Genomic DNA, 27036 nt, shown 5'->3' on the forward strand with positions numbered 1-27036 from the left:
TCCGCCATTCAGTCATGGCTGATATTTTCTCATCCCCATTCTCCTGCCTTCTCCCCATAACCCCTGATCCCCTTATTAATCAAGAACCTATCTATCGCTGCCTTAAAGACACTCAGTGAATTGGCCTCCACAGCCTTCTGCAGCAAAGAGTTCCACAGATTCACCACCCTCTGGCTGAAGAAATTCCTCTTCATCGCTGTTTTAAATGATCGTTCCTTTAGTCTGAGATTGTGTCCTCTGGTTCTAGTTTTCTTACAAGTGGAAACATCCTCTCCACGTCCACTCTATCCAGGCCTCGCAGTATCCTGTAAGTTTCAGTAAGATCCTCCCTCATCCTTAAACTCCCAACAAGTACAGACCCAGAGTTCTCCACCGTTCCTCATACAACAAGTTCGTAATTCCATGGATCATTCTTATGAACCTCCAGTTTGCACTGAGTGCTGAATTTGGTGCATTTGAGTGCTATAGTGAGAGTTTGGTGACTGAGGGAGTATAAGGCTTCATTTTTATCTAAAGTCTAGTCTTTTATTTAGTTAAGTAACTTAAAGGTTGCTGTTTGGTTTAGCAGAAGGTGAATTTTCAATCAGCTTTAAACAAAGGTTCTACTTGTAGGTACTTGCAGCTGGAGCGTGTTAATTAGTTAATTGGATTAGACCAGTTTTCAGAGGCTAGATTCAAAGTATAAAAGTGATCCCCCTACAGTGCAGACTTTGTTTGCACTGAGTGCTGAATTTGGTGCATTTGAGTGCTACAGTGAGAGTTTGGTGACTTGAGGGAGTGCTGAATTTGCTGCATTAAAGTGCTCTCGTGAGAGTTTGGTGACTGAGGGAGTTAGGTGAGGAGGGAGTAAGGTGCTCCTTTCATTTTGTTTCCTACATTTCCGCAAAGAGTGAGAAGAGAGCCAGGAGTTTACAGAGAGTGCAGCTGACTGGGAGCAGAGTCGGAGGGCGGAGGTCCAGTTGGTCCACAGGGCAGCTATATTCTGTAAGGTAAGAGGGAATGGAGGCTAGGCCAGTTGCATGCTCCTCCTGTAGGGTGTGGGTGGTGAGGGATACCACCGGTGTCCCCGCTGACTATACCTGCGGGAAGTGCACCCATCTCCAGCTCCTCAAAGACCATGTTAAGGAACTGGAGCTGAAGCTGGATGAACTTTGGATCATCCGGGAGGCAGAGGGGGTGATAGAGAAGAGTTACAGGGAGGTAGCCACACCTAAGGTACAGGACAAGAGTAAGCAGGGTTACAGTCAGGGGAAAGAAAACAAACAGGCAGACAGTGCAGGGATCCCTCGTGGCCGTTCCCCTTCAAAACAAGTATACCGTTTTGGTTGCTGTTGGGGGGATGACCTACCGGGGGGAAAGCCCTAGCGGCCATGTCTCTGGCACTGAGTCTGGCTCTGGGGCTCAGAAGGGAAAGGGGGAGAATAGAAAAGCAATAGTGATAGGAGATTCAATGGTTAGGGGACTAGATAGGAGATTCTGTGGTCGCGAGCAAGACTCCCGGAAGGTATGTTGCCTCCCGGGTGCCAGGGCCAAGGATGTCTCGGATCGTGTCTTCAGGATCCTTAAGGGGGAGCAGCCAGAAGTCGTGGTGCACATTGGTACCAACGACATAGGTAGGAAAAGGGGTGTGGAGGTAATAAACGAGTTTAGGGAGTTAGGCTGGAAGTTAAAAGTCAGGACAGACAGAGTTGTCATCTCTGGTTTGTTGTTGGTGCCACGTGATAGCGAGGCTAGGAATAGGGAGAGAGTGCAGTTGAACACGTGGCTGCAGGAATGGTGTAGGAGGGAGGGCTTCAGGTATTTGGATAATTGGAGCGCATTCTGGGGAAGGTGGGACCTGTGCAAGCAGGACGGGTTGCATCTGAACCAGAGGGACACCAATATCCTGGGAGGGAGGTTTTCTAGTACTCTTCGGGAGGGTTTAAACTAATTTGGCAGGAGAATGGGAACTGGATTTGTAGTCCAGCAACTAAGGTAGCTGATATTCGGGACACCAAAGCGTGTAATGAGGCAGTGGGGAAGGGAACACTGACAAAGGAGAGTACTTGCAGGCACGGAGATGGGTTGAAGTGTGTATACTTCAACGCAAGAAGCATCAGGAATAAGGTGGGTGAACTTCGGGCATGGATCGGTACTTGGGACTACGATGTGGTGGCCATCACGGAAACTTGGATAGAAGAGGGGCAGAAATGGTTGTTGGAGGGCCCTGGTTATAGATGTTTCAATAAGATTAAGGAGGGTGGGAAAACGACGAGAGGTTGAATGTCTTGTTAAGAGGAAAAAGGAGACTTATGTAAGGCTGAGGAAACCAGGTTCAGACAGGGCGCTGGAGGGATACAAGATATAAAGGAGGGAACTGAAGAAAGGGATTAGGAGAGCTAAGAGAGGGCATGAACAATCTTTGGTGGGTAGGATCAAGGAAAACCCCAAGGCCTTTTACACATGTGAGAAATATGAGAATGACTAGAGCGAGGGTAGGTCCGATCAAGGACAGTAGCGGGAGATTGTGTATTGAGTCTGAAGAGATAGGAGAGGTCTTGAACGAGTACTTTTCTTCTGTATTTACAAATTGGAGAGGACAGTGTGAAACAGACTGGTAAGCGCGAGGAAATACTTGTTAGGAAGGAAGATGTGTTGGGCATTTTGAAAAACTTGAGGATAGACAAGTCCCCCGGGCCTGACGGGATATATCCAAGGATTCTATGGGAAGCAAGAGATGAAATTGCAGAGCTGTTGGCAATGATCTTTTCGTCCTCACTGTCAACAGGGGTGGTACCAGGGGATTGGAGAGTGGCGAATGTCGTGCCCCTGTTCAAAAAAGGGACTAGGGATAACCCTGGGAATTACAGGCCAGTTAGTCTTACTTTGGTGGTAGGCAAAGTAATGGAAAGGGTACTGAAGGATAAGATTTCTGAGCATCTGGAAAGACACTGCTTGATTAGGGATAGTCAGCATGGATTTGTGAGGGGTAGGTTTTGCCTTACAAGTCTTATTGAATTCTTTGAGGAGGTGACCAAGCATGTGGATGAAGGTAAAGCAGTGGATGTAGTGTACATGGATTTTAGTAAGGCATTTTATAAGGTTCCTTATGGTAGGCTTATGCAGAAAGTAAGGAGGCATGGGATAGTGGGAAATTTGGCCAGTTGGATAACGAACTGGCGAACCGATAGAAGTCAGAGAGTGGTGGTGGATGGCAAATATTCAGCCTGGATCCCAGTTCCCAGTGCTGTACCGCAGGGATCAGTTCTGGGTCCTCTGCTGTTTTTGATTTTCATTAATGACTTGGATGAGGGAGTTGAAGGGTGGGTCAGTAAATTTGCAGACGATACGAAGATTGGTGGAGTTGTGGATAGTGAGGAGGGCTGGCTGCAAAGAGACATAGATAGGATGCAGAGCTGGGCTGAGAAGTGGCAGATGGAGTTTAACCCTGAAAAGTGTGAGGTTGTCCATTTTGGAAGGACAAATATGAATGCGGAATACAGGGTTAACGGTAGAGTTCTTGGCAATGTGGAGGAGCAGAGAGATCTTGGGGTCTATGTTCATACATCTTTGAAAGTTGCCACTCAAGTGGATAGAGCTGTGAAGAAGGCCTATGGTGTGCTAGCGTTCATAAACAGAGGGATTGAATTTAAGAGCCGTGAGGTGATGATGCAGCTGTACAAAACTTTGGGAAGGCCACATTTGGAGTACTGTGTACAGTTCTGGTCGCCTCATTTTAGGAAGGATGTGGAAGCTTTGGAAAAGGTGCAAAGGAGATTTACCAGGATGTTGCCTGGAATGGAGAGTAGGTCTTATGAGGAAAGGTTGAGGTTGCTAGGCCTTTTCTCATTAGAACGGAGAAGGATGAGGAGCGACTTGATAGAGGTTTATAAGATGATCAGGGGAATAGATAGACAGTCAGAGACTTTTTCCCCGGGTGGAACAAACCATTACAAGGGGACATAAATTTAAGGTGAATGGTGGAAGATATAGAGGGGGTGTCAGAGGTAGGTTCTTTACCCAGAGAGTAGTGGGGGCATGGAATGCACTGCCTGTGAAAGTAGTTGAGTCGGAAACATGAGGGACCTTCAAGCAGCTATTGGATAGGTACATGGATTACGGTAGAATGATATAGTGTAGATTAATTGAGGGCAGCACGGTAGCATTGTGGATAGCACAATTGCTTCAGAGCTCCAGGGCCCCAGGTTCGATTTGGCTTGGGTCACTGTGCGGAGTCTGCACATCCTCCCCGTGTGTGCGCGGGTTTCCTCCGGGTGCTCCGGTTTCCTCCCATGGAACAAAAGAACAAAGAAATGTACAGCACAGGAACAGGCCCGTCGGCCCTCCAAGCCCGTGCCGACCATGCTGCCCGACTAAACTACAATCTTCTACACTTCCTGGGCCCGTATCCCTCTATTCCCATCCTATTCATGTATTTGTCAAGATGCCCCTTAAATGTCACTATCGTCCCTGCTTCCACCACCACCTCCGGTAGCGAGTTCCAGGCACCCACTACCCTCTGCGTAAAAAACTTGCCTCGTACATCTCCTCTAAACCTTGCCCCTCTCACCTTAAGCCTATGCCCCCTAGTAATTGACCCTTCTACCCTGGGGAAAAGCCTCTGACTATCCACTCTGTCTATGCCCCTCAATTTTGTATACCTCTATCAGGTCTCCCCTCAACCTCCTTCGTTCCAGTGAGAACAAACCGAGTTTATTCAACCGCTCCTCATAGCTAATGCCCTCCATACCAGGCAACATTCTGGTAAATCTCTTCTGCACCCTCTCTAAAGCCTCCACATCCTTCTGGTAGTGTGGCGACCAGAATTGAACACTATACTCCAAGTGTGGCCTAACTAAGGTTCTATACAGCTGCAACATGACTTGCCAATTCTTATACTCAATGCCCCGGCCAATGAAGGCAAGCATGCCATATGCCTTCTTGACTACCTTCTCCACCTGTGTTGCCCCTTTCAAAGACCTGTGGACCTGTACTCCTATATCTCTTTGACTTTCAATACTCTTGAGGGTTCTACCATTCACTGTATATTCCCTACCTGCATTAGACCTTCCAAAATGCATTACCTCACATTTGTCCGGATTAAACTCCATCTGCCATCTCTCCGCCCAAGTCTCCAAACAATCTAAATCCTGCTGTATCCTCCGGCAGTCCTCATTGCTATCCGCAATTCCACCAACCTTTGTGTCGTCTGCAAACTTACTAATCAGACCAGTTACATTTTCCTCCAAATCATTTATATATACTACAAAGAGCAAAGGTCCCAGCACTGATCCCTGTGGAACACCACTGGTCACAGCCCTCCAATTTGAAAAGCATCCTTCAATTGCTACTCTCTGCCTTCTATGGACTAGCCAGTTCTGTATCCACCTTGCCAGCTCACCCCTGATCCCGTGTGACTTCACCTTTTGTACTAGTCTACCATGAGGGACCATGTCAAAGGCCTTACTGAAGTCCATATAGACAACATCCACTGCCCTACCTGCATCAATCATCTTAGTGACCTCCTCGAAAAACTCTTAACAAGTTAGTGAGACACGACCTTCCCTTCACAAAACCGTGCTGCCTCTCACTAATACGTCCATTTGCTTCCAAATGGGAGTAGATCCTGTCTCGAAGAATTCTCTCCAGTAATTTCCCTACCACTGAAGTAAGGCTCACCGACCTGTAGTTCCCAGGATTATCCTTGCTACCCTTATTAAACAGAGGAATAACATTGGCTATTCTCCAGTCCTCCGGGACATCCCCTGAAGACAGCGAGGATCCAAAGATTTCTGTCAAGGCCTCAGCAATTTCCTCTCCAGCCTCCTTCAGTATTCTGGGGTAGATCCCATCAGGCCCTGGGGACTTATCTACCTTAATATTTTTTAAGACACCCAACACCTCGTCTTTTTGGATCTCAATGTGACCCAGGCTATCTACGCACCCTTCTCCAGACTCAACATCTACCAATTTCTTCTCTTTGGTGAATACTGATGCAAAGTATTCATTTAGTACCTCGCCCATTTCCTCTGGCTCCACACATAGATTCCCTTGCCTATCCTTCAGTGGGCCAACCCTTTCCCTGGCTACCCTCTTGCTTTTTATGTACGTGTAAAAAGCCTTGGGATTTACCTTAACCCTATTTGCCAATGACTTTTCGTGACCCCTTCTAGCCCTCCTGACTCCTTGCTTAAGTTCCTTCCTACTTTCCTTATTCCACGCAGGCTTCGTCTGTCCCCAGCCTTTTAGTCCTGACAAATGCCTCCTTTTTCTTTTTGACGAGGCCTACAATATCTCTCGTCATCCAATGTTCCTGAAAATTGCCGTATTTATCCTTCTTCCTCACAGGAACATGCCGGTCCTGAATTCCTTTCAACTGCCACTTGAAAGCCTTCCACATGTCAGATGTTGATTTGCCCTCAAACATCCGCCCCCAATCTATGTTCTTCAGTTCCCGCCTAATATTGTTATAATAAGCCTTCCCCCAATTTAGCACATTCATCCTCGGACCACTCTTATCCTTGTCCACCAGTACTTTAAAACTTACTGAATTGTGGTCACTGTTACCGAAATGCTCCCCTACTGAAACATCTACCACCTGGCCGGGCTCATTCCCCAATACCAGGTCTAGTACCGCCCCTTCCCTAGTTGGACTGTCTACATATTGTTTTAAGAAGCCCTCCTGGATGTTCCTTACAAACTCCGCCCCGTCTAAGCCCCTGGCACTAAGTGAGTCCCAGTCAATATTGGGGAAGTTGAAGTCTCCCATCACCACAACACTGTTGTTTTTACTCTTTTCCAAAATCTGTCTACCTATCTGCTCCTCTATCTCCCGCTGGCTGTTGGGAGGCCTGTAGTAAACCCCCAACATTGTGACTGCACCCTTCTTATTCTTGATCTCTACCCATACAGCCTCACTGCCCTCTGAGGTGTCCTCCCGCAGTACAGCTGTGATATTCTCCCTAACCAGTAGCACAACTCTGCCTCCCCTTTTACATCCCCCTCTATCCCGCCTGAAACATCTAAATCCTGGAACGTTTAGCTGCCAATCCTGCCCTTCCCTCAACCAGGTCTCTGTAATGGCAACAACATCATAGTTCCAAGTACTAATCCAAGCTCTAAGTTCATCTGCCTTACCCGTAATACTTCTTGCATTAAAACATATGCACTTCAGGCCACCAGACCCGCTGTGTTCAGCAACTTCTCCCTGTCTGCTCTGCCTCAGAGCCACACTGTCCCTATTCCCTAGTTCTCCCTCAATGCTCTCACCTTCTGACCTATTGCTCCCGTGCCCACCCCCCTGCCATACTAGTTTAAACCCTCCCGTGTGACACTAGCAAACCTCGCGGCCAGGATATTTATGCCTCTCCGGTTTAGATGCAACCCGTCCTCCTTATACAGGTCACACCTGCCCCGGAAGAGCTCCCAGTGTTCCAGATAACGGAAACCCTCCCTCCTACACCAGCTGTTTAGCCACGTGTTTAGCTGCTCTATCTTCCTATTTCTAGCCTCACTGGCACGTGGCACAGGGAGTAATCCCGAGATTACAACCCTCGAGGTCCTGTCTTTTAACTTTCTGCCTAGCTCCCTGAACTCCTGCTGCAGGACCTCATGCCCCTTCCTGCCTATGTCGTTAGTACCAATATGTACAACGGCCTCTACCTGTTTGCCCTCCCCCTTCAGGATGCCCTCTAACCGTTCGGAGACATCCTGGACCCTGGCACCAGGGAGGCAACATACCATCCTGGAGTCTCTTTCACGTCCACCGAAGCGCCTATCTGTGCCCCTGACTATAGAGTCCCCTATTACTATTACTCTTCTGCGCTTTGACCCTCCCTTCTGAACATCAGAGCCAGCCGTGGTGCCACTGCTCTGGCTGCTGCTGTTTTCCCCTGATAGGCTATCCCCCCCGACAGTATCCAAAGGGGTATACCTGTTCGAGAGGGGGACAACCACAGGGGATTCCTGCACTGACTGCCTGCCCTTTCTGGTGGTCACCCATTTCTCTGCCTGCACCTTGGGTGTGACCACATTTACATAACTGCGATCTATGACGCTTTCCGCCACCTGCATGCTCCTAAGTGCATCCAATTGCTGCTCCAACCGAACCATGCGGTCTGTGAGGAGCTCCAGTTGGGTGCACTTTCTGCAGATGAAGCCATACGGGACGCTGGAAGCCTCCCGGACCTGCCACATCTCACAGTCAGAGCACTGCACCCCTCTAACTGACATTGCGTCAAATAATTAAAATTTAAATTAAAAAACATTTATAAAAAAAAAAAAATTCAAAGTTACTGTTAACTATCTGTTTCCTAGCTCTAGATTTCTACTATAAATGCGAAAGCTAAATATAGTACTCTCCGATCTCTGGCTTAGATACCCCTCTAAATTATAATTAAGTAATTATGTTTAATTAGTTACCAATGCTTAATTTTTTAAATTTAGTGTAGATTCCCAACCAGCCACTCAGGTCACAGCTTTTCTGTGATGTCACTTCAGTTTCCCCCCCCGACACACACAATTTGAAAAAGGTATAAAAGTAAAAATGAGTAAAAATCACTTACTTACCTTTTTACCCTCTGAGTGTCTGAGATGTTCTCAGGTTCTCTCCCTAACAGAGACTGCTCCTCCTCCTCCGAACGGCTCCAAAGATGTGCAGGTTAGGTGGATTGGCCATGACAAATTGCCCTTAGTGTCCAAAATTGCCCTTCGTGTTGGGTGGAGGTGTTGACTTTGGGTGGGGTGCTCTCTCCAAGAGCCGGTGCAGACTCATGGGCCGAATGGCCTCCTTCTGCACTGTAAATTCTATGATAATCTATGATTAATCTAGGACAAAGGTTCGGCACAACATCACGGGCCGAAGGGCCTGTTCTGTGCTGTATTTTCCCATGTTCTATGTTCCTCTGAACCCTTTCCAAGGCCAGCACATCCTTCCTTAGATGCGGGGCCCAAAACTGCTCACAGTACTCCAAATGGGGTCTGACCAGAGCCTTATACAGCCTCCGAAGTACATCCCTGAACTTCCCACTTGTCAATTCAACTCGATCTTGTTTCAGAGGTAGTGGTTTAATGAACAGTTTTGTGGAAATGTGATGCAGTTACTGAGTTATGGAGCACTCGTGCTGCATTCCTTTCTCTTGTGCTTCAGATTGCCTCGAATGATTTCAATGTGAAATCTGATTTCTGCCCCCCAACAAAGTGTTTTCATTGAAGATCAAAGACAGGTTGTGTAGTGGATCTATGTATCTCTCTACAAAGGGGTTAATCAGTAGTCAATACAGTTAATAGAGCACTAGAGGGCAGCACTAGCAAGGGGTATAAAAACAAACTCAATCTCTTTCCCGGCTCTTTGTGTGCATTGTGACAATAGAGCAGAGGTGTAGTGAGTTAGGTCAGAGTGCAAGTGTAGTTAATCATAGTTTATTCTTACTCTATCTTGTTTATTTCATAGGTAGTAAAAGTATTAAAGAATCAAACTCACAAGTTAATCATTTAGTTACTCAATTAATTATTTGCTTTCATTGGACGACTGAGTGTTTATCAACATCGAGTTTAGGCGCATCTTGATATAAAACAAATGAGTAACATATATTATTGCAAGTAATATAACAGGTTGTTGCTCTCACCTCAACCTGACAGACTCTTGTCCACTGTGCGGAGAGGAGAATGCAGGTTCCAGCCCTTAGAGATGTGCAGATATTCAGCAATTCCAGGAGTCATACTGACCACAGTTTACATTTTGAGCAGATCACATTGTTGCAGTACATTCATTGGCTCAGATTTCTGTGTGTGATATTGCTCCATACGTGGTCATTTTTTACGTGGTCTTTTGTGCCAGCTTGTTTTGATCAGTGTCCCTGTACGATGGTGGGTTTGCTATAATTTATTTTATTCATCCATGGGATGTGGGCATCACTGCATTTATTACCCATCCCTAAGAATCACATGTAGACCAGACCGGGTAAGGACGACAGATTTCCTTCCATAAAGAACATTGGTGAACCAGATGGGTTTCTCCGACAATTGACAATAGTCTCATGGTCACTTTTAGACTTTAAATTCAAATTTCACCATCGGCCATGGCGGGATTCGAACCCGGGTCCCCAGAGCATTACATTGGTCTCTGGATTGCTAGTCCAGCGACAATACCACTATGCCATCGCCTCACACAACTACCAACATGTTATCTTTAGAATCAAATACAGAAATGGGTGATCAATCATAGAATTTACAGTGCAGAAGGAGGCCATTTGGCCCATCGAGTCGTACCAGCCCTTTAGAGAGAGGACCCCACTTAAGCCCACGCCTCCACCCTATCGCGTAACCCAGGAACCCTACCTAAACTTTTTGACACTAAGGGCAATTTATCATCACCAATCCACCTAACCTGCACATCACCCGGAGGGAACCCACGCACACACGGGGAGAACATGCAGACTCCTCACAGGCAGTGACCCAAGCTGTGAAGCGAACCTGGGACCTTGGAGCTGTGAAGCAACAGTGCCTACCGTGCTACCTAGCAGCAGATGTTGGGAAGCAGTGCAAACATCCTCTGCCTAGTGGCTGGCAGTCTGCTTGGTAACCATATGTTTTGCTGTAAACCATCACCTGTGAAATAGTGTTGATAGTAAACCAGGTACCATTTTTCTCCTTCCAGGAGGTGGCAGTTCAAAAGCTAAGCGAGCAAAATACTCCAGCCATAAACAAAGAGTGATCGTCATGCTGTACAACAGAGTGTGCGACATTGTCTCCAACATAGCCGAACTGTTGGAGATACAGCTCCTCACTGACACGACAATCTTACAGGTATGTTGCAAAGAAGAACCAGCTTGGGTGGGGTCTGGCACCGATTGTTCACTAGCTGCTCTAAACTACAGGTGCTAATTTTCTTTGTGGCAGATATTATCTCCAGTTGTGAGAAAACAAAATATTTAACGATTTGTGTGCATGGTTTTCCCTCCAGTCGCTGCTCACTGTTCATGGAGATCATGAACTGGAAATTCTTGCATGCTCATTTAACTAAAACCTGCCCGCTGGCTCAAATGTTCAGTCGGTAAAGGCATCACGTCTGCATCATGCAGCACTGAGCTGTACAAAATCAGGTGGTTCCAGGCTTATCGTATTTCTTTTCTATGGTAGCTGTTCTTAATCTTGTTTTTTTTTTAAATTTCCAGCTCCCTTGCACATCTTTTTGGGTTGTGGGGGTGAGACCCACACAGGGAGAATGTGCAAACTCCACACAGACAGTGACCCGGGGCCGGGATGGAACCCGGGTCATTGGTGCCGTGAGGCAGCAGTGATAACCACTGCGCCACCCTGCTGCCCTTTAAATCCCTCAATTTGACATCCTCCACCAGTTCTGAAATTGTACTTCGATTAGAGTCCAAATTTTTTGTAAATGGTGAACAACAGTGGTCCCAACATCGATCTAGCGGATCACAACTTCCACAGTTACCAATCTGCATATGCCTTCAACATCAACTTATTCTGTGTTCTGTTTAGCAGCCAGCAAGCTGTATCCATATTTATTCCCAGACTCCACATTATGATCTTGGGCACGAGTTGACTATGGGTGACACCTTATTTTGAAGGCTTGTTATTTATGTTTTGCAGTTTTTCATGCTTTTGTTTCCTCAAATGATTCACTAAGGTTAGAATCATAGAATCCCTGCAGGGCAGCAGGAGGCCATTTGGCCCATCGGGTCTGCACTGACCTCCGAAAGAGCACCCCACCTAGGCCCACACCCCCACCCTATCCCCATGACCCCACCTACCCTTTTTGGACACTATGGGGCAATTTCCACACGGCCAATCCACTGAGCCTGCACATTTTTGGAATGTGGGAGAAAGGCTTGAGCACCCGGAGGAAACCCACGCAGACACGGGGAGAATGTGCAGACCTCCACACAGAGGGTGACCCAAAATTGCAATTGAATTCAGGTACCTGGCACTGAGGCAGCACTGCTAAACACTGTGCCGCCCTTGTGTTAGTCAAGCATAACCTTCCCTTTGGACTGCACACTGACTACATACATGGTTTCAGTTTCTAGATGGTTTTCTATTACATCTTTAAGGCAGGATGTCATTACCTTTCCTGCCACCAATATTAAGCTAATATTACTCCAGTATTTCTGGAAAAAAAAAACACTTTGACGCTGTTTGTCTCGCAAGAATACCAATGTCAGAGGAAACAAGAAGTTTATACGGTACGACCATAAGACGTAGAAGCAGAAGTAGGCCATTCGGCCCATCAGGTCCACTCCACCATTCAATGATAGCAAGGCTGACCTGATGTAAACCTCAAATCCACTTTCCTGCGGTATACCCATAACCCTTGATTCCCTCACTGATTAAATATCTGTCTGTCTCAGCCTTAAATATAATGACCCAACCTCTACAATCCTCTGTGGTAAAGAATTCCACAGAATTTAAGAACAGGGTGCTGACTTGGAAATATATCGCTGTTCCTTTGCTTGTCACTCCCTGTCAATTCCAGGTCCAAATCTTGGAACCCACTCCCTGACAGCGCACTGGGTGTACCTACACCACATGGACTGCAGCGGTTCAAGAAGGCAGCTCACCACCAACTCCGCGGCACCCATATCCCTTAAATGAATAAAAAAAACTCTTAATAGGTCAAGGCATAGCCCTGATGAATGAGCCGCCGAATGGCTATCACTTATTTTGTTCAGTTGAAATGGGTGCAAAAATATTGCCATGTGTCTTTAGAACATAAGAACTAGGAGCAGGAGTCGGCCATCTGGCCCCTCAAGCCTGCTCCACCATTCAATGAGATCATGGCTGATCTTTTGTGGACTCAGCTCCACTTTCCGGCCCGAACACCATAACCCTTAATCCCTTTATTCTTCAAAAAACTATCTATCTTTATCTTAAAAACAATTAATGAAGGAGCCTTTACTGCTTCACTGGGCAAGGAATTCCATAAATTCCACAACCCTTTGGGTGAAGAAGTTCCTCCTAAACTCAGTCCTAAATCTACTTCCCCTTATTTTGAGGCTATGTCCCCTAGTTCTGCTTTCACCCGCCAGTGGAAACAACCTGCCCGCATCTATCCTATCTATTCCCTTCATAATCTTATATGTTTCTATAAGATCCCCTCTCATCCTTCTAAATTCCAACGAGTACAGTCCCAGTCTACTCAACCTCTCCTCGTAATCCAACCCCTTCAACTCTGGGATTAACCTAGTGAATCTCCTCTGCACACCCTCCAGTGCCAGTACGTCCTTTCTCAAGTAAGGAGACCAAAACTGAACACAATACTCCAGGTGTGGCCTCACTAACACCTTATACAATTGCAGCATAACCTCCCTAGTCTTAAACTCCATCCCTCCAGCAATGAAGGACAAAATTCCATTTGCCTTCTTAATCAGCTGTAAACCAACTTTTTGCGACTCATGCACCAGCACACCCAGGTCTCTCTGCACAGCAGCATGTTTTAATATTTTATCATTTAAAAAATAATCCCTTTTGCTGTTATTCCTACCAAAATGGATAACCTCACATTTGTCAACATTATATTCCATCTGCTAGACCCTAGCCCATTCACTTAGCCTATCCAAATCCCTCTGCAGACTTCCAGTATCCTCTGCACTTTTTGCTTTACCACATATCTTAGTGTCGTCTGCAAACTTGGACACATTGCCCTTGGTCCCCAACTCCAAATCATCTATGTAAATTGTGAACAGTTGTGGGCCCAACACTGATCCCTGAGGGACACCACTAGCTACTGATTGCCAACCAGAGAAACACCCATTAATCCCCAGTCTTTGCTTTCTATTAATTAACCAATCCTCTTATCCATGCTACTACTTTCCCCTTAATGCCATGCATCTTTATCTTATGGAGCAACATTTTGTGTGGCACCTTGTCAAAGGCTTTCTGGAAATCCAGATATACCACATCCATTGGCTCTCGTTATCTACCGCACTGGTAATGTCCTCAAAATTCCACTAAATTAGTTAGGCACGACCTGCCCTTTATGAACCCATGCTGCGTCTGCCCAATGGGACAATTTCCATCCAGGTGCCTCTCTATTTCTTCCTTGATGATAGATTCCAGCATCTTCCCTACTACCGAAGTTAAGCTCACTGGCCTATAATTACCCGCTTTCTGCCTACCTCCTTTTTTTAAACAATGGTGTCACGTTTGCTAATTTCCAATTCGCCGGGACCACCCCAGAGTCTAGTGAATTTTGGTAAATTATCACTAGTGCATTTGCAATTTCCCTAGCCATCTCTTTTAGCACTCTGGGATGCATTCCATCAGGGCCAGGAGACTTGTCTACCTTTAACCCCATTAGCTTGCCCATCACTACCTCCTTGGTGATAACAATCCTCTAAAGGTCCTCACCTGTCATAGCCTCATTTCCATCAGTCACTGGCATGTTATTTGTGTCTTCCACTGTGAAGACCGACCCAAAAAACCTGTTCAGTTCCTCAGCCATTTCCTCATTTCCCATTATTAAATCTCACTTCTCATCCTCTAAAGGACCAATATTTACCTTAGCCACTCTTTTTTGTTTTATGTATTTGTAGAAACGTTTACTATCTGTTTTTATATTGTGAGCAAGTTTACTCATAATGTATCTCACTCTTCTTTATAGCTTTTTTAGTAACTTTCTGTTGCGCCCTAAAAATTTCCCAGTCCTCGAGTCTCCCACTAATCTTTGCTACTTTGTATGCTGTTTCCTTCAATTTGATACTCTCCCTTATTTCCTTAGATATCCACGGTCGATTTTCCCTCTTTCTACTGTCCTTCCTTTTTGTTGGTATAAACCTTTGCTGAGCACTATGAAAAATCGCTTGGAAGGTTCTCCACTGTTCCTCAACTGTTTCACCATAAAGTTTTTGCTCCCAGTTTACCTTAGCTAGTTATTCTCTCATCCCATTGTAATCTCCTTTGTTTAAGCACAAAACACTAGCGCTTGCTTTTACCTTCTCACCCTCCATCTGTATTTTAAATTCCACCATATTGTGATCGCTCCTTCCGAGAGGATCCCTAACTATGAGATCCTGAATCAATCCTGTCCCATTACACAGGACCAGATCTAGGACCGCTTGTTCCCTCGTAGGTTCCATTACATACTGTTCAAGGAAACTATCGCGGATACATTCTATAAACTCCTCCTCAAGGCTGCCTTGACCGACCTGGTTAAACCAATCGACATGTAGTTTAAAATCCCCCATGATAACTGCTGTACTATTTCTTTTTTTAAAAAAATATATTTTATTCAAATTTTTTGGCCAAACAAAACATACAAAGGTTTTCCTTTTTACAACAATAAAACAGTATAAATAACAGTGGCCGTTTTTAACAAATAAATAAATAATATATATATAAACTAAATGGCAACTGCCATATCAAAAATAATAACTCTCCAAAAATAAAATCAAACAATCCAATATACATAACCAGGTACAAATATCTATACAAAAACACCCCTGAGGACCCGCCTGGGCTCTCTTTCCCCCCCCCCCCCCCCCACTCCCTCCTGGGTTGCTGCTGTTACCTTCCCATTTCCTTTATCGTTCTGCGAGGTAGTCAATGAACAGTTGCCACCGCCTGGTGAACCCTTGAGCCGAACCCCTTAGTGCGAACTTTATCCGTTCTAGTTTTATAAATCCTGCCATGTCATTTATCCAGGTCTCCATGCACGGGGGTTTGGCTTCCTTCCACATAAGCAATATCCTTCGCCGGGCTACTAGGGACGCAAAGGCCAAGACATCAGCCTCTTTCGCCTCCTGCACTCCCGGCTCTTCTGCAACCCTGAATATAGCCAACCCCCAGCCTGGCTCGACCCGGACCCCCACCACCTTCGAAGGCACCTTTGCCCCCCCCCCAGAACCCCTGCAGTGCCGGACATGACCAAAACATGTGGGTGTGGTTTGCTGGGCTTCTCGAGCATCTCCCACACCTATCCTCTACCCTGAAAAATTTACTGAGCCTTGCTCCGGTCATATGTGCCCTGTGTAAAACCTTGAATTGTATCAGGCTTAGCCTGGCGCACGAGGACGACGAGTTTACCCTACGTAGGGCATCAGCCCACAGCCCCTCCTCAATCTCGTCCTCCAGCTCTTCTTCCCATTTCCCCTTCAGCTCATCCACCATGATCTCCCCCTCGTCCCTCATTTCCCTGTATATATCTGACACCCTACCATCCCCCACCCATGTCCCTGAGATCACTCTATCTTGAATCTCCTGCATCGGGAGCTGCGGGAATTCCCTCACCTGCTGCCTCGCAAAAGCCCTCAGTTGCATGTATCGAAATTCATTCCCTTGGGGCAACCCGTATTTTCCGTCAGCGCTCCCAGACTCGCAAACGTCCCGTCTACGAACAGATCTCTCAGTTGCACAACCCCAGCTCTCTGCCATGCTCCAAATCCCCCATCCATTCTCCCCGGGACAAACCTATGGTTATTTCTTATCGGGGACCGCACCGAGGCTCCCGTCCTTCCCCTATGTCGTCTCCACTGCCCCAAAATTTTTAGTGTTGCCACCACCACTGGACTTGTGGTGTATTTCTTCGGGGAGAACGGCAACGGCGCCGTCACCATTGCTTGTAGGCTGGTCCCCTTGCAGGACGCCATCTCCAATCTCTTCCACGCCGCTTCCTCCCCTTCTCCCATCCACTTACACACCATTGAGATATTGGCGGCCCAGTAGTATTCACTTAGACTCGGTAGTGCCAGCCCCCCCCCCTATCCCTGCTACGCTGCAAGAACCCCCTCCTCACTCTCGGGGTCTTCCCGGCCCCCACAAAACTCATGACACTTTTCTCAATTCTCTTGAAAAAAGCCTTCGTGACCATCACCGGAAGGCACTGAAACACAAAAAGGAATCTCGGGAGGACTACCATTTTGACCACCATGTCCCATCTCTTAATATCCTCCTCCATCTGTTCCACCAATCTTGTTAAATTAAGCCTATGTAAGGTTCCCCAACTCCTGGCTATCTGAATCCCTAAGTACCGGAAATCTCTTGTCACCTTCCTCAGCGGTAAGTCATCTATTCCCCTGCTCTGCTCCCCCAGATGCACCACAAACAACTCACTCTTCCCCATATTCAATTTGTACCCCGAAAATTCCCCAAACTCCCTAAGTGTCTGCATTATCTCAGGCATCCCCTCCACTGGGTCCGCAACATACAGCAATAAATCATCTGCATACAAAGATACCCGGTGTTCTTCTCCCCTGAGTACTCCCCTCCACATCCTGGAGCCCCTCAGTGCTATGGCCAGGGGCTCAATCGCCAATGCAAACAGTAATGGAGACAGGGGACACCCCTGCCTCGTCCCTCTATGAAGACGGAAGTAGTCAGACCTCTGTCTGTTCGTGACCACGCTTGCCACCGGGGCCCTATACAGCAGCTGTACCCATCCGATATACCATTCTCCAAAACCAAATCTCCTCAGCACCTCCCACAGATAATCCCACTCCACTCTGTCGAATGCTTTCTCGGCGTCCATCGCCACCACTATCTCCGCCTCCCCCTCTGGTGGGGGCATCATCATTACCCCTAGCAACCTCCGTATGTTCGTGTTCAGCTGTGTCCCCTTAACGTACCCAGTTTGATCCTCATGGACCACCCCCGGGACACAGTCCTCTATATCCTCGTCGCCATCACCTTAGCCAGGAGCTTAGCATCTACATTTAAAAGGGAAATGGGCCTGTAGGACCCACACTGCAGCGGGTCTTTTTCCTTCTTCAAAAGGAGCGATATCGTTGCCTCCGACATAGTCGGGGGCAGCTGCCCCCTTTCCCTGGCCTCATTAAAGGTTCTCGTCAAAAGCGGGGCCAGTAGGTCCATATACTTCCTATAAAATTCCACCGGGAATCCGTCCGGTCCCGGGGACTTCCCCGCCTGCATGCTCCCAATCTCTTTTACCACCTCCTCCATCTCGATCTGTGCTCCCAGTCCCGCCCTCTCCTGCTCCTCCACCGTAGGGAATTCCAGCTGATCCAGGAAATGCATCATTCCCTCCTTCCCTTCCGGGGGCTGAGCCTTATATAACCTCTCATAAAATGCCTTGAACACCCCGTTCACTCTCTCCGCTCCCCGTTCCATCTCTCCCTCCTCATCTCTCACCCCACCTATCTCCCTCGCTGCTCCCCTCTTCCTCAATTGGTGGGCCAGTAGCCGACTCGCCTTCTCTCCATACTCATACTGTACACCCTGTGCCCTCCTCCACAGTGCCTCTGCCTTACCCGTGGTCAGCAGGTCAAATTCCACATGTAGCCTTTGTCTTTCCCTGTACAGTCCCTCCTCCGGTGCCTCTGCATATTGCCTGTCCACCCTCAGAAGTTCTTTCAGCAATCGCTCCCTTTCTTTACCCTCTTGCTTCCCTTTATGTGCCCTTATGGATATCAGTTCCCTTCTAACCACTGCCTTCAACGCCTCCCAGACCACTCCCACCTGAACCTCTCCATTGTCATTAAGCTCCAAGTACCTTTCGATGCACCCCCTCACCCTTAAACATACCCCCTCATCCGCCAATAAGCCCATATCCATTCTCCAGAGTGGGTGCTGTTCTTTTTCCTCTCCTACCTCCAGGTGTACCCAATGTGGAGCGTGGTCCGAAATGGCTATGGCCGTATATTCCGTCCCTGTCACCTTCGGAATCAGTGCCCTTCCCAAGACAAAAAAGTCTATCCGTGAGTATACTTTATGAACATGGGAGAAAAATGAGAACTCCTTACTCCTAGGCCTACTAAATCTCCAGGGGTCTACCCCTCCCATCTGTTCCATGAAGTCCTTGAGTACCCTGGCCGCTGCCGGCCTCCTCCCGGTCCTGGACCTCGACCGGTCCAGCCCTGGATCAAGCACCGTATTGAAGTCTCCCCCCATTACCAACTTTCCCGCCTCCAGGTCCGGGATACGTCCCAACATACGCCTCATAAAATTTGCATCATCCCAGTTCGTGCATATACGTTCACCAGAACCACCGCCTCCCCTTGCAATCTGACACTCACCATCACATATCTACCCCCACTATCCGCCACTATGGTCTTTGTCTCAAATAGTACCCGTTTCCCCACTAAGATAGCCACCCCCCTGTTCTTCGCATCTAAACCCGAATGAAACACCTGCCCCACCCATCCTTTACGTAGCCTGACCTGGTCTATCAGTTTCAGATGTGTCTCCTGCAACATAACCACATCTGCCTTTAATTACTTTAGGTGTGTGAGTACCCGTGCCCTTTTAATCGGCCGATTCAGCCCTCTCACGTTCCACGTGATCAGCCGGGTTGGGGGGCTCTTTACCCCCCCTTGTCGACTAGCCATCCCCTTTTTTAACCCAGCTCCTCACCCGGTTCCCACGTACCCGTATATCCCCCCGACGGCGCCCTCCCGCCTCGACCACCCCATCCCATAACAGCTCCCCCTTCTCCTTAGCAGCAGCAACCCAGTTAACCCCCCCCCCTCCCCCGCTAGATCCCCCTCTAGCGTAGTTGCACCCCCCATGTTGCTCCCAGAAGTCAGCGAACTCTGGCTGACCTCGGCTTCCCCCCTTGTCCTCGGCCCCCACTGTGCGAGGCCCCCTCCTTCCTGCGCCCCTGTTCCCGCCATAATTACCATAGCGCGAACAAAGCCTGCGTTTCCCACTCGGCCCCGCCCCTAATGGCCGACGCCCCCAGTTCCTCATACCACCCCCCCCCCCCCAACATGGGGAAGAGGGAAAAGTTCCAGGATCGCAAAATTAACAAATTGAAAACACCATCCCCCCCCCCCTTTTCTTCTCGCCCCACATAATCACCCCACCACTTTGTCCCAAAAGTTCTTTCTCTAGCCCGACTATTCCAGCTTCTCGTCCACAATGAATGTCCACGCCTCTTCTGCCGTCTCAAAGTAGTGGTGCTTCCCTTGGTGTGTGACCCACAATCTCGCCGGTTGCAACATTCCAAACTGGATCTTTTTGTGAAGCACCGCCTTAGCCCGATTGAAAAGTTGCCGTCCTTCTCGCCACCTCCGCACTCCAATCCTGGTATACGCGGATCACCGTGTTCTCCCACCTTCAGCTCCGAGTTTTCTTCGCCCATCTGAGGACCGTCTGTCATTATAGCGGAGAAACCTCACCACTATAGCTTGGGGTATTTCTCTTCGCGCCAGAACTCGATAAGCTCCCTCAACCTCCAAAGGGCCCGTCGGGGCCTCCGATCCCATTAGCGAGTGAAGCATCGTGCTCACATATGTCCCGCCATCCGCCCCTTCTGCGCCTTCGGGAAGACCCAGAACTCTTAGATTCTTCCTCTTCGAGTTATTCTCCAGTACTTCCAACCTTTCCACACACCTTTTGTGCTGTGCCTCGTGCGTCTCTGTCTTCACCACCAGGCCCTGTATTTCATCTTCATTTTCAGCAGCCTTTGCCTTCACGACCCGAAGCTCCAGCTCTTGTGTCCTCTGCTCCTCCTTTAGCCCTTCAATCGCCTGTAATATCGGGGTGAACAGCTCCTTCTTCAACTCCTTTTTCAGCTCTTCCACACAGCGCCGCATGAATTCTTGTTGGTCCGGGCCCCATAACAAGCGGCCACCTTCCGACGCCATCTTGCTTTGAGCTTCCCTTCCTTGCCGCTGCTCCAGAGGATCCTCCGCAATCCGGCTGCTATCCTCTCCCTTATCCATGCGTGTCCGGGGTGGATTCCCTTCTGGTTTACCGCACAGTGTTTTTGGCCGTTTAAATTGCCGTTGGGGCTCCTATTAAGAGCCCAAAAGTCCGTTCCAACGGGAGCTGCCGAAACGTGCGACTTAGCTGATCATCGCCGCACCCGGAAGTCCCTGCTGTACGATTTCTACATGCATCAGTTATTTATTTGTTTATTGCCTGCCCCACCATAATGTTACTATTTGCTGGCCTATAGACTACTCCTATCAGTGACTTTTTCACCTTGCTATTCCTGATTTCCACCCAAATAGATTCAACCTTATCCTCCATAGCACCAATGTCATCCCTTACTGTTGCCCGGATGTCATCCTTAAATAACAGAGCTACACCACCTCCCTTACCATCCACTCTGTCCTTCCGAATAGTTTGATACCCTCGGATATTTAACTCCCAGTCGTGACCATCCTTTAACCATGTTTCAGTAATGGCCACTAAATCATAGTCATTCACAATGATTTGCGCCATCAACTCATTTACCTTATTCCGAATACTACGAGCATTCAGGTAAAGTACACTTATGTTGGCTTTTTTACCTCTGTTCTGAATCTTAACACCTCGATCAGTAACCTCTCCTAAGTTATATTTCCTCTTAACCTTTCTCCCAATTTTCCTTGTTGTTGAATCCATATCTTCATGTAATAACCTGCCGCGTCGCTTACCATTAATGTTTTCACTTCCCGTTTTATTCCTTTTAGTATTACTGGACTTATTCACTGAGCTCCCCTCAGTCACTGTACCTTGTACTGTCGCCCTTTTTGATTTTTGACTATGGTTTCTCTGCCTTACACTTTCCCCCTGACTGCCTTTTGTTTCTTTCCCTGTTTTACTACCTTCCAACTTCCTGCATCGGTTCCCATCCCCCTGCCACATTAGTTTAAACTCTCCCCAACAGCTCTAGCAAACACCCCCCCCCCCCCCCCCCCCCCCCAGGACATCGCTTCCAGTCCTGCCCAGGTGCAGACCGTCCGGTTTGTACTGGTCCCACCTCCCCCAGAACCGGTTCCAATGCCCCAGGAATTTGAATCCCTCCCTCTTGCACCATCTCTCGAGCCATGTATTCATCCTATCTATCCTGACATTCCTACTCTGACTAGCTCGTGGCACTGGTAGCAATCCTGAGATTATTACCTTTTGAGGTCCTACTTTTTAGTTTAACAATTGTATATGTAGCCCCCATTACACACAGTTGTGAACGCGACTATTATCTTACTTTGGTTGTCATCATAAGTTTCAGCACACGGGATTATTTAGCAAATGTTGTCAAACATTGAATTACATGTAATGTGGGACATTTTTTGTTTTATAAATTTAGAGTACCCAATTAATTTTTTCCAATTAATGGGCAATTTAGCATGGCCAATCCACCTACCCTGCACAGCTTTTGGGTTGTGGGGGCGAAACTCACGCAAACACAGGGAGAATGTGCAAACTCCACACAGTGACCCGCAGTCGGGATCGAACCTGGGACCTTGGCGCCGTGAGGCAACAGCGCTAACTACTGCGCCACCGTGCCGCCCTGGGACATTTTGTTTTGAGTTTTGCCAGCACGCGGCCGGTTCGGTATGGTCTGTACCATTGTAAACAGCGGAATTGACATGCTAATGAAATGAAAATCGCTTATTGTCACAAGTAGGCTTCAAAAGAAGTTACTGTGATAAGCCCCTAGTCGCCACATTCCGGCGCCTGTTTGGGGAGGCTGGTATGGGAATTGAACCGCGCTGCTGGCCTGCCTTGGTCTGCTATAAAAGCCAGCGATTTAGCCCTGTGCTAAACCAGCCCCATGACCTCTGATTATTAAACTGTATTCCCTGGTCCTAGTCTTTCCTGGTATTTTTCTTTAGTTTCAACTTTACAATGTTTCATTGTTCACCCATAGTGAGTAATATTTACTCAGTGCGACGACTGATCAGAATGATGTAGAATGGACATTTGTTATAAAGAAAGATGTGCGGGGTAGGTAGATTGGCCATGCTAAATTGCCCCTTAGTGTCTTTTGTGAGGGCCACGAAGAATCCAGCACGAGTTTTAAGGATACAAAGTAATAACATTTATTTACAATAACATATTCCCGTAATACAATTCCCGTAACAGCCTCCCCGAACAGGCGCCGGAATGTGGCGACTAGGGGCTTTTCACAGTAACTTCATTTGAAGCTTACTTGTGACAATAAGCGATTTTCATTTATAATTATATATATATATATATATATATATATATATTATAACAGCAGCAGCAACTTTCCTTGCTGCACACTCCTTCCTGCTGGTTCCAAACTGGCCAGCTTTATTTATACTTGGAGTTTACTAATGGTCCCCCCCCCCCCCCCCCTCTCCCTCATTGGGGAAGCTCATACTCCCACAGGATTGAGATTGTCATTAGTCCCCAGCCAATGGTAAGCAGGCAGGTTATAACATCCCTCCCCCCCCCCAAAGTCCAAGGAATCCACAGAAGACCCTGGCGAAGGAGGGGGTCGGACTCGTTTTGCCGCAGGCCGGACACCATTTGCACGCGGCGCTGCATCAGGCGGCGTGTAACGAGACTGAGACCGGCGCTTCCGTGATGAACGGCGTAACGGTTGTACATCCACGGCCCATGGACCAGCGGATTCCCCCTCTGATGCGTCCTGTGTCTCCATCTCGGAGTCAGAGTTTGCTGCCTCCGTCATGTCAGCGTCTCTATCTCCATTCGGTTCTGTAACGACCTGCGCAGGCTTTTAGTGAGGCACCAGTGGAAGATTGTGAGGACTACCTTCCCTTGTCTCTGGTCTCTGCGGCTGTAGAAATGAGCTCCGGGGGCAGGGAATCTTTGGAGGGGATAGTCTTCTGGACCGAACGTGGTCTACATGTTTGCGCTGGGGACGACCCTGGGCTTGCATCTGGTAAGATATAGGGCCCGTTTGGCAAAAGATTACACCAGGAACCCACTGGGCACCACCAGCAAAATTCCGAACGAACACTGGGTCACCGGGCGCAAACTGCCGAATCGGCCGATGCCGAGAAAATCCCTGTCCCTGCCGTTCTTGTGTGCGCCGTACTTTTGTGCCAATGTCTGGGAAAACCATACTAAGGCGGGTGCGAAGTCTCCGGCCCATTAGGAGTTCTGCGGGAGCTACCCCAGTCACCGCATGGGGGGTGGTCCTATACGTAAACAAAAAGCGAGCCAGTCTCGTGTCCATTGATCCGGAAGACTGCTTCTTTAGGCCTCTTTTGAATGTCTGCACTGCGCGCTCTGCCAACCCATTTGAAGCCGGGTGGTATGGGGCAGTGTGGATATGGCGTATGCCGTTCATCTTTATGAACCTCGCAAACTCCTCACTCGTGAATGGAGTGCCGTTATCCGTGACCAGCACCTCGGGGAGGCCATGCGTACTAAAAGACACACGCATTTTTTCAATTGTTGCGCAGGACATTGTCCACTTGGACATTGCCCAAGGCCGCCTTGGCCATTCCCAGTGATGTAGGGGCACGGCCGGCGGAAGCTTCTGATGCTCCTGGCAAATGGAGCAGTTTTGGGCCACCTTCTCAATGTCGGTGTCGAGGCCTGGCCACCAGACATAACTCCGGGCCAACATTTTCATTTTGGTCACACCTGGATGCCCATTGTGCAAGTCTCTTAGTATCAGCTCCTGGCCTTTTTCCGGGACAATCACACGCGTCCCCCACAAGAGGATGCCGTCTTCCACGCTGAATTCTGACAGCTTGGAGGAAAATGCCCGCAACTCGTCTGGGAGCTGTCTATGCTGCCCACCATACAGAACTATGTGCCGAACCTTTGACAGGACTGGCTCCGTCTGGGTTCACTCACGGATCTGTGATGCCGTGACAGGCAAGGTGTCCATAAAATTTAGGGTTGCAACCAGCTCACCCGTCGTGGGGGTCGACATGGGGCCGGTCGATAAAGGCAATCGGCTCAGTGCGTCGGCATTTGCTATCTGCGTTCCTGGTTTGTGTTCCAGAGAATACTCTTATGCAGCAAGCAACAAAGTCCAGCGCTGGATCCGTGCGGAAGCAATGGGCGGTATTGGCTTATCCTCTCTGAAAAGTCCCAGCAGAGGCTTATAATCAGTCACGATAGTGAAATGGCGGCCATACACCACAAAAACCACTGCCAGGCCCTACTTCTCGATCTGCGTGTACTTTTTCTCCGCTGCAGTCAATGTGCGGGAGGCGAAAGCTATCGGTCGCTCTGCCCCGTTCTCCATCTTGTGGGACAGGACGGCCCCAATACCATACGAGGATGCATCACATGTGACGAGCAAAGGCTTTCCAGGATCATAGTGGGTTAGTAATCCAGACGACGACAATTGTTGCTTTACCTGCCGGAAAGCGGTTTCTTGCGGCTGACCCCAAACCCAGGTGTGATTTTTCTTTTGCAGAAGGTGCTACGGGGCCAGTGTAGTTGCCAGATTGGGGAGGAACTTCCCGTAATAGTTTACGAGACCGAGAAAAGAACGAAGATGCGAAGTGTCAGTCGGGGCGTGGGCCTGTTGAATCGCACGCACCTTCTCTGCGACGGGGTGCAAACCTTCGCGGTCCACCCGATAACCTAGGTAGACTACTTCCTTTGCCTGAAATACGCACTTTGTGCGACGTAAACGGACTCCAGCCTCCGAAAAGCGTCTAAGGACAGCCTCCAGATTTTCCAAATGTTCCTGCTCCGACGTCCCTGTAATCAAAATGTCATCTAGGTAGACAGCCACACGTGGTAAACCTCTCAAAATGCCCTCCATATCACGTTGAAAAATAGCGCAGGCAGAGGATACTCGAAAGGGCAACCGTGTATATTCATACAGGCGGTGTGTATTAATCGTTACATATAGTCGGGAGGCAAGGTCCAGCTCCAACTCCATCTCAAGCGGGTGATCATTGACCCGTACTGTCACCTTAATGGGGGCCACACGGGGAGCTGCCACACAATGCAGCTGCAGGAAGTCGTCCTCCGTCTCCACGCCCTCAGGAGTAGGTGCTGCAGGTTCATCCACATGGAAGGTTCGGCCCCTGGGCTAGTCCCAGTTTCGGTTGGGACGACAGCGTCTCTGGTGCCCCCAGGACCGGCGTCCGCGACGGGGTCGGCGCCTACAAGCCTGACATGGACATGGCTCCTCATCCATTGGTTCTGGAGAAGGCTCCCTTTGGGGAGGAATGTCCGACGGCCACTAGCGTCGGTCCGGACGTCGCCTCGCCCAAGGTACCGCAGGAGTGCGGGGGGGACGTTTTTGGACGGAAGGGGTTGTGCCCGAAGGCATGCACCTCCATTCCCTGTAGCTCCTGCACTCCTCGTTCTGCGCTCTCTACGGACAATACAATTTGAATGGCCTGTTGAAAAGTCAATGTTGGCTCAGCTAACAACTTTCTCTGCGTGGCCGCATTGTTAATACCGCAAACCAAACGGTCGCGTAACATTTCTGACAAGGTCTCGCCATAGTCACAGTACTCCGCAATCCTGCGTAGCCTGGATAGAAAATCGGCAAGGGATTCTCCAGGGGTCCTCTCAGCGGTATTAAACCGGTAACGCTGGACTATCGTGGACGGGGTTGGGTTAAAATGTTGCCCCACTATATTCACAAGTTCATCAAACGTTTTGGTGTCCGGCGCAGCTGGGTACGTAAGGCTCCTAATCACCCCAAACGTATGCGGGCCGCAGGCGGTGAGCAATATGACCACCTGGCGCTCGTTTTCGGTGATATGATTTGCCCGGAAATAGTAACGCATTCGTTGTGCGTACTGGTTCCAGCTTTCCAGCGCAGCATCAAAAACATCCAAACGTCCGTACAGAGGCATGGGAGAAAAGAAAACAACTTCCAACCTGTATCCAACAAAAATCCAGGGAGGTGGCTTCAGCAGTGTAGACAGCTATTCACTTTAACCCTCGTCGCCAGTTTGTGAGGGCCACGAAGAATCCAGCACGAGTTTTAAGGATACAAAGTAATAACATTTATTTGCAATAACATATATACATAACAGTAGCAGTAACTTCCCTTGCTACACACTCCTTCCTGCTGGTTCCAAACTGGCCAGCTTTATTTATCCAGGGAGTTTACTAATGGTTTCTCCGCCCCCCCTCATTGGGGAAGCTCATACTCCCACAGGATTGTGGGATTGCCATTAGTCCCCAGCCAATGGTAAGCAGGCAGGTTATAACAGTGTCCAAAGATGTGCTGTGCAGGTTAGGTTACTTAATGATCTGTTGAGCTGGTCGCATAAAAATACTTTTCACTGTACCTCAGTACACGTGACAATAAACATAACAAAACGGTTGCGGGGAGTGGGCATCAGTGGAGTACTTTTTGGAGGGTGGGTGCAGACTGGATGGGCTGAATGGCCTCTTTCTGCACTGTACGGGTTCTATGATAAATATTAAATGGCAGGTTGTTTCCTT

At 48.4% G+C, this 27036-nt stretch overlaps 1 protein-coding gene across 4 annotated transcripts in view; it reads left to right on the forward strand.

Annotated features, from left to right (window-relative positions):
- Window positions 1–27036, forward strand: part of LOC140429045 (nipped-B-like protein) — an 817118-nt gene that overhangs the window by 436701 nt on the left and 353381 nt on the right. For all 4 annotated transcript variants that reach the window (XM_072515574.1, XM_072515576.1, XM_072515575.1 and 1 more), the window contains one exon: window positions 10637–10785. In XM_072515574.1, coding sequence (XP_072371675.1) covers window positions 10637–10785 — 149 coding nt within the window. The remainder of the gene's footprint in view (window positions 1–10636; window positions 10786–27036) is intronic.

This window comes from Scyliorhinus torazame, chromosome 9 (assembly GCF_047496885.1).
Source record: "Scyliorhinus torazame isolate Kashiwa2021f chromosome 9, sScyTor2.1, whole genome shotgun sequence".
NCBI lineage: Eukaryota > Metazoa > Chordata > Chondrichthyes > Carcharhiniformes > Scyliorhinidae > Scyliorhinus > Scyliorhinus torazame.